This window comes from Panthera onca, chromosome D2, assembly GCF_046562875.1.
Source record: "Panthera onca isolate mPanOnc1 chromosome D2, mPanOnc1 haplotype 2, whole genome shotgun sequence".
In the NCBI taxonomy this organism is placed as follows: Eukaryota; Metazoa; Chordata; class Mammalia; order Carnivora; family Felidae; genus Panthera; species Panthera onca.
The window spans coordinates 391,323-399,775 of NC_138349.1; the positions used below are offsets into that span (position 1 = coordinate 391,323).

General features: G+C 61.1%; 1 protein-coding gene across 1 annotated transcript; it reads left to right on the forward strand.

The window, feature by feature from the left end:
* The first annotated feature begins 281 nt into the window (after positions 1-281).
* On the forward strand, positions 282-3,204 carry LOC132674900 (homeobox protein MSX-3-like). The gene is made up of 2 exons (XM_060627399.3): positions 282-1,371; positions 1,947-3,204. Exons 1-2 carry the CDS (start codon positions 1,158-1,160, stop codon positions 2,345-2,347), a joined length of 615 nt encoding a protein of 204 aa, XP_060483382.3. The 5' UTR covers positions 282-1,157; the 3' UTR covers positions 2,348-3,204.
* The last annotated feature ends 5,249 nt before the right edge of the window (positions 3,205-8,453 follow it).

Genomic DNA, 8,453 nt, shown 5'->3' on the forward strand with positions numbered 1-8,453 from the left:
TCCAAAACTTCAGGGAGACACTGCAGACGGAGGGTTCAGTGTTATGGCACAGAAGGCTTTTCAACCAGATTTGGTCCAGTTTGGGAAAAAGAATCTGAATAAGCACAGGTCTCTGTTGGGCCTCTGCTCCCACTTCTCCGAGCTGCGAGGGGGGGGGGGGGAACCCTATCTCCCCAGGAGCATCCCCCGCCCAGGAAGCCCAACCCACCGAGGCCCCTCCCCGCTGGATCTTGCCCTGGTCCCAGGTCTCAGTGGGCCTGGGAACAAAGTGCTGAGCTGAGCGGGAGAGCCCAACAGTAAACACCCAGTGACCCAGTGACTCTGCGCTTGTCCCAAGCCCTGTGACCGAGTTGGTAAGAGGTCGCCCCCCCCCCCCCCCCCCCCGGGCCCCTGTGCCCAGGGCCCTTCCACCCGCACCGATGGTGGCTCCTAAGCCCAGGCCGTGGGACACTCGGGCAGCACGACAGGCGGCCCCTGCCCGGGAGGGTGCTAAGCAGCTACAGGTGCCTGAAAAGCCACCCAGGGCCAAGGCGACTTCAAGGGGACAGAAGCAGAGTCGCCAGTCCGGGTTCGGGTCCGTCCTACGCGGCCCCCAGGGTTCGGAGAGAGGGCCCAGGGTTCCAACTCTCGGCTGGGGCGCAGCAGAAGAGCGGCGGGGGAGCCACGGGGCCGACCCCGCCTCTGATGGCGCCGCGCGCTCAGCCTCGCAGGAACCGCGCGCGGTCAAGGCCGGTGTTCCCACGCCAGCTCCACCGAGGCCGCGCCCGTCGTCGATTCCTCCGGGTGGGGGAGCCGAGGCCCGCTCCACGAGCTCCCCGGGTGCCTCGGCCACCTCCTGGACCGGAGGAGCGCGGGCCCGGCCCGCAGAGCTCCGGGAGAGGCTGGCGGGCGCTGGGATTGGGACAGGGGCACGGGGTCCCAGGAGGCTGGCCCACCCCTGCCTGTCCCTTCGGCCCTCCCAGGTCAGCGAAGCCAATGGACACCCAGGCTCGCGCGGCAGCGGCCGCGGCGATTGGATGACGGCGCATGAAAGGGGCACCGCCTTCTTATAGGGTTCCGCGGGCGGGGGTGCCGCCAAGCCCGGGTCGATCGCGCCGCGAGCCACCTCCTCGGCGCGCCGGCCGGGCCTCGCCAGCCCTGCGCCCGCCTGACGGCGCATGGCCCCGGCGTCGCTCAGCATGAACCCCGCTGGGCTCCAGACGTTCGGCGGGGGGCGCGCGGGGCCCAGCCCGCTGCCCTTCAGCGTCGAGTCGCTGCTGGAGGCGGAGCGCGGGCTGGACGCGGGGCCCACCGAGCCCCGGGAGGAGAGGCCACGGGGCACCGCGGAGCCCTGGGCCTGGTTCCCGCCGGCCGCCCGCTCGTCCTCCCCACGTAAGTGCCCTGTCTCTCGGTCCCAGGCAGCCAGGGGAGCCCCCGCCCCGGCCCGCGCTGGGAGGACGAGGGCGGAAAGGCCGCCGGCGCCCCTAACTTCGCCAAGTAGCCACTAACGCGCCTGGCCTGCGCGCAAAGAAAGGACCGAACCCACCCGGGCCCCCTCGCGCGCGCCAATCCGGACGCGGAGCCCGAAGCCCTTGAACCCGCGGCTTCTTGGCTCAGAGCTTTTCCGGCGCCAGCGCCCCCCGCCCCCGTCCGTCCCCGCGACGGTTAATTCCCGCTTCCCCAACTTCTCGCCCCAGTGCTCGCCGCTCAGTTCTTGCGGCCACCTCCCGCCCAAGCCCCTCGCTTCTCGGAGTGAGCCCTCCCTGGAGGGCAGACCCCGAGTCCAGGGCCCCCCGCCCCGTCCCCCTGAGGCCTGCATCTCTTACCCCAGTGCTTTCTGGGTCTCGTCGTGCCTCAGGGCCGCGACCGCCACGCGTAACCGGGCTCTGCCGGGGTTCGGAAGCGTCGGCAAGGGGCGCGTGCTGCTGGCGTCGGAGCATCCGCTTTGTGCTTGTCTCTCCTCCCAGGCGCCCCCAGCCCTCCGCCCTGCGCCCTCCGAAAGCACAGGACCAACCGCAAGCCGCGGACGCCCTTCACCACCGCGCAGCTGCTGGCGCTGGAGCGCAAGTTCCGCCAGAAGCAGTACCTGTCGGTGGCCGAGCGCGCCGAATTCTCCAGCAGCCTGAGCCTCAGCGAGACGCAGGTCAAGATCTGGTTCCAGAACCGCCGCGCCAAGGCCAAGCGGCTGCAGGAGGCCGAGCTGGAGAAGCTGAAGCTGGCGGCCAAGCCGCTGCTGCCCTCCTTCGCCCTGGGCGCGCCCCTGCCCGGCCCCCCGGCCGCGTACGCGGGCGCAGCGGGCTCCCCGCCGCAGGCGCCAGGACTCGTCGCCGCGCCCGTCGCTGCCTACCGCATGTATTACCTGTCCTAGGGCAACGGGGGGCTGCGACGTGGGTCCCAGCGCCAGCGCGCCGGCCGCGTCCGTCGGGGCGCGGAACTCGGCCCTGGGTGGCCTCCCGGAGGCCTTTGTGTCTCATTTTTCCGTTTTTGTGTTTCCGCCGTCGTCGATACACGTGATGACCGATGCCTCGAGCGCACTCGTGGGCACCTTACACACATTTTAAAACGGGTGTTAAAAACCCCGTGCCTCCCACACTTCCGTGAAAAGCGGTGAATGGTTTCGTGCAGCGCCCTCGGAGCTTCCCGTTTTGTGCAAACCGTGAGGCGTCGTGGGGTTTACTCCGCGGCGCGCTCCTGCGCCCCTAACCCGGCCAGCAGGGAGCTCAGAACTGGCTGCGAGACTGAGGCCCGAACCGCGGGGGAGACAGTTTGGAGCCAGGGCCTTTACGTGAAACTTACCAGCTACGTCCCCGGATGAGGTCTGGTGCCGTCCCGACCACATGGAAACCCGCACGCCCACTTTAGGGACCCCCCACACTTACGGTTTTCGTAGGGCGCGCCCAGCAGCCTGCGGTGAACTACCGTCTGGGGGCGTGCGTGGGGTCCACGTGTGGGGGTGGGTGCGCGCGAGGGCGCTCGGCCGGGGTTGGGGAGCCCGCGGGGCACGTCTGAGGAGGCGGGATGAGCGGGACCCGCGCGGCCCACCCTGCTGCTTTCCCACCAGCAGGGTTAACTCGGGAATCGGGCGCCGAGTGAGGAAGAGGACGGTCCCCCGTTTGGACGGACTGCGCGGCGTCCCCAACACTCCGCTTCGCCTGGTGGTGGCGCGAAAACCCACAAGGCCCGCTTTCCGCTCGCTGCGGCGGGGGGGGGGGGGGGGGGGGGGGGTTGGGGGAACGAGGGGGGCCGGGGGGGGGGGCCCGCGGGGGCAGCCCCCCCGTCCGCCCCCCCAACCCGCCTGCAGCCCGTGGGGCCCAGACCGCGGGCGGGGGCTCCAAGCCCTGCCCCCTGCGAAGGCTGCCCGGGGAAACAGCGCAGGAACCTGCCCAAAGTCCCGTTACCTGAACCTACCTGTCAGTAGCCATCATCCTAGGTTTCTGGGAAAACGAGAACTCACGATGGATTTAAAACAAAAAAAAAAATTTTTTTTACATTTATTTATTTTTGAAAGACACAAAGACAGAGTGTGAGTGGGGGAGGGGCAGACACACACACACACACACACACACACACACACACACACACACACACAGAATCTGAAGCAGGCTCCAGGCTCCAAGCCGTCAGCACAGAGCCCGACGTGGGGCTTGAACCCATCAACCATGAGATCATGACCTGGGCCGAACGAAGTGGGACGCCTAACGGACTGAGCCACCCAGGTGCCCCGCAATGGATTTTAAAGGGACACCAACCCAGTTCCTGAAGTGCCAGCTGCTGAGGTGACCAGTGGCGACCAGACAGGGCCGGGAAGCCCCTTCCCCTTCCACCTCCCCCGTGTGCACCACTGCCCCTGCAGTGTGCTGTTTACACTCACAACCCAACTCCAGGCACCATCCGCAAGGACACAGGTCTGTAAATACACCGGAGAGGGTGGCTGGGGGCCATGGCACACAGGGAGCTCACTGAGGGGCGAGGGGCCATGCCCCCCAGTCTGGACACTCCCTGCGGGCCAGCACTTTGATCTTCTCAAATCTGAAGTACCTGAAAGTCAGGGCCAAATCGGACAGCCAGACAAGGCTCACTTAGCAAACAGTTTGAGGATCATGGTGGTCATTTGAGATACTCCAAGGCAAAGCTGAGCAAGACACCGACACAAGGAAAACCACCACGAGGTGCCCACCGCCTGGCATCTGTCCACCGTCCCTTGGTCTCCACCCCAACGGTGCTCTCGCCACAGAGCACGGCTCTGCACACGCGGCTCCCAACTCCACCCACACAGTCTGGCTGAGCAGCCCCAACCCGGTCAGGAATGCTCAGTCAGCTTGCTAAGGTGTCTCTCCATAACCATTTCCGACCCAAGATGCCTACCTGGGAGGTTCTCTGCCCAGGTGTCCTCACCGAGCTGGTCGACAGCCCTTTCATCTGACCAGGGCTTGGCACACAGACCACCCAAAAGTGAGCAAAGCTCTGTGCCCCCCCCCCCCCCCCCGCCCCAGCCAGGTGCCCTTGTTCCTAGGCAAGGCTGAAGCCAGCTTGTGAAGACCAAGACTTTCTGCTCTTCTGGAAAGGGGTACTGCCCCGGGGCAGATGTCTGTCCCTCCTCGAGACTTCTGCTGCCTGTCTGCATTCCCAGGGAGGACTTGGGTCCCTGCATGTCCTGGCCCGGACCCCAGCTGTGTGGACCTGAGGCCCTCCTCCAGCCAGTGTGTCCCCCATAGGAGGTCTTGAGCTTGCCAGAGCAACTTGGAAGGGCTCATCCATCGGGAACATGCACAGAGGCCTGGGGCCTCTGCCACCCCAGTCTCAGGACCCACATCCCGGAACTCCAGAGTCATGCCCCACCCCTGTCTGTGCCCTCTCCGTGCTTCACACCCAGGCGCTGCTGGTGGACTCAGAGACAGCAGCCCTGCCTCTGGGAGACCAACTGGATGAGGGGGACACGCCCCTTTGAGGGTGCAGGGGACAAAGAGAGGGTCGAGCTGTGCAATGGCACGGACTGTGGGTGACCCCTGGTAGGGCCAAACCAGGGGGTGGGACCATGGAGACCGCAAGCCTGGGTGTCTCATCAGTGTCATTAAACAAGTGACATAACAAATAGGCCTGGCGGTCTGGGTGACCCGAAGCCCTCTGAGCCCCGGGAGCCAACCCTGAGGCTCCAAAGTCAGGGTCCTGCTGGCGCGGTGACGGGGTTCCGGTCCAGGCGCTCTCAGAGCCCCTGCTGGGCACCTACAGTAGCTGCAGGCACCCCTGCAACAGCAGCGCCTGCTGGGGTCAGAGGGCGCTGCCCCGGCCCCGGCCCCGGCCCGGCCCCCAGGTCCTGTGTCCGTGGGCCCCCAGGGTGGAGCGGGTCAGATCCCAAGGATCACAAGGAAGCAGTCTGGAGGGCAGAGGTTCCTCGTGGGCTTCCGAAAAGGCAACGCTGGGCACTTCTCAGGCTGGGTCATGGGACTGGTGTCTACGGTCCCTGCCAGGACGTGCGATCACACATGTGCTTTTGTCCCTATGAGCTGTTTCCTAACAAGGAAATGCTATTTTCTGTCAAGTAAAACGATGGACATGTAAATACTAACACAATTTCTGCATCGCCTGAGTTGCCCTGTGACCTGCTCCGTGGACCCACCCCGGTGCTGGGCAGGCTCTCCTGGACTGGGGCACGGCCCCAGCACGGCCCCCAGGCTCCGATCTGCGCGTGCTCCCCGGCTCCAGGATAGTATTTCCGAGGATGTGGGCTGTGCTGGTTTTCTGATGTGATAACACACAATGCTAGTCAGATGGCCTAAAAGTTCTGGGACTTTCATTTTGACCTTTACTGTTTATTTATTTATTTTGAGAGGGAGAGCACAAGCTGGGGAGGGGCAGAGAGAGAGACTCCCGAGGAGGCTCCCCACTGTCAGCTAGAGCCTGACATGGGGCTCGATCTCATGAACTGTGAGATCAAAACCTGAGCTGAAATCGAGTTGGACGCTCAACTGACCGAGCCACCCGGGTGCCCCTTCATTTTGACTTTAAAAGAAGTGTCGTCTCCTTCACCAAAATACGGGGTTTTTGCTATTTCTGATATTCTCCATTATATGCTGTATTCCGTGGATTAGGCCATTCAGAAAAATAAGCGTGTAGCAATTCGCCTGAAATGACCAGCGTTGCAGGACATCATGGGAAGCAAGGGGGAGGGAAGCGTGTCTGGGGTGCGTGTATGAAAACCACACCAAAGAGCTACACTCTTCCTTGAAACACTGAAGGTGCTATTTGTTCTGAAGGCTGTACTTTGAAAATTTGTAGACTGCGGAACGATGCACTCACCCTGCCCTCGCTGAAGCCATTTTTGCAACTCGGGATGGTGCGTGCAGCTCCCGGAGGGAGGGCCCCACGACCCCAGGAGGCCATGGAGGGAGGCCACGGACGCCACGGGGCACGAGCCGTTCCCACTTTGTTGAAGCAATTGTTTGGGCTTGCTGCTAAACGGAGCTGAAACTAAACACCGCACACACCTGACCCTTTTCTTGTTTCACTGGGCAGGTGACCGCCTCCAGCATAAGGGTGCACAGAAGTTGCCAGAAGGGGTATCTTTGCCTCATTCTTGATTTAAAAAAAAAAAAAAATTAACGTTTATTTTTTGAGAGACAGAGACAGAGCATGAGCTGGGAAGGGGGCAGAGAGAGGGGGGATGTCACAGATTCTGAAGTGGGCTCCAGGCTCCAAGCTGTCAGCACAGAGCCCGACGCGGGGCTTGAACCCTCCAACTGTGAGATCGTGACCTGAGCCAAAGCCGGCCGCCTAACCAACTGAGCCACCCAGGCACCCCCACCTCATTCTTGATTTTTAAAGGAAGTTGTTTTGTTTTGTTTTGTTTTGTTTTTTTTGAGACAGAGAGAGACAGAGCATGAACGGGGGAGGGTCAGAGAGAGAGGGAGACACAGAATCTGAAACAGGCTCCAGGCTCCGAGCCGTCAGCATATAGCCCGACGCGGGGCTCGAACCCACGGACCGCGAGATCATGACCTGAGCCAAAGTCGGAGGCTTAACCGACTGAGCCACCCAGGCGCCCCTAAAGGAAGTATTTTTAACCCCACCACAAGCATGGTAGGTGTGGTAGGTGTCTTGAAATAGCTCTTCCAGGCGACTGTGGTTCCATTCCGCAACTAGTTAATAGCAAGTTTTTTCCTCCATGAGTGTTGTCTTTTGTCAGATGCTTTTTCTGCACATATTGAAATGATGATATGATTTTCCCTTCAGGCTGTTAACGTGGTGTATTACAGTAACAGATTCTCCAGTGTTGAGACAAGTGTGAACTCCTAGAATAAACCCGTGGAGGGGGGAGCTTTTGACACAATTAAATTAAAAAAAAATCATAAAGATAATAAATGATAGACTGACCACATAACTGTAAAGAACTTACGTACAACAAAATACCATAACATGAAGTCCACAGCAAATCAGGAGAAACATGTAAGGTGATCTGCTTGGGGAGAGGTGGCAGGGTGATGTCCTGTCCTCTGCTTTGCAGTGCCGCAGGAAGCCTCTGGGGCACCGCCCCCCCCCCATCTGCCTGCCCACTGCCCACCTGCCCACCCACCTGCTGTGGTCTAACTGGACCACTTCATGGAGAGGCTGCCTCATCATCTCTCCAGGGTCGGTGCTGCTCCCTCCCCCCACCCGGGGGCTCAGTGCACTTCCCCTGTAAGCACTCACTATGCCCGCCCAAGGGCCTGATCTCGGTTCTGTCTTTCAGAGTCCAGAAAGAAAGCTGTTTGCCTCATGCTCCTTCCGAGCAGCCGGGGACAAGGTTTGGGTGGGTGTGAGCTTCTCACCAGTTGCTGTGCTTGTGGGAGTGTGAGGGGCTGCCCTCGGGACACGATGACCCGGAGCTCTGGTCCTTGAGGCTGGTCCTGTCCACACCTGCCTTGGCTTCCTTTTCCTCCTTTTTACTTGTCGAAGGGGGCAAGTGCGTGTGCACGGTTAGGGTCATCGTGCCCCTGGCTCCTGGTTTCAGCAGCTATCTACCCAGGGTCAGCCTCGTTTCATCTCAGCCCCAAACAGTCCTCCCTCCCAGATCATTCTGAAGCAGACCCCAGACATCATGTCATTTCCTTCACGAATATTTCGGGAAGTACCTTCTAAAGACTACTTAGGAAAACAGCCGCAGCATGACCACCACAGAATAGCGCTGGTGCCTGTCGAGTGTCCAGCAGCGTCCAGGTTTCCCAGATTGCCTCGCGATTTCTTTGCTTTTTTTACTTACTTGTAAGACTTTTAATTTTTATACTTAAATCTCTATACCCAATGTGGGACTTGAACTCACAACCAGGGATCAAGAGTCGTAGGCTCTTCTGCCTGAGCCAGCCGGGTACGTGTTTGTTCTTTCAAACAGCTTTATGGAGACAAACTCACAAACCATACGGTTCACCCATCTAAAGTGTAGGATTCAACGCTTTTCAGCAGATTCACAGATGTGTGCAGCCTTCACCACGGGCAACTTC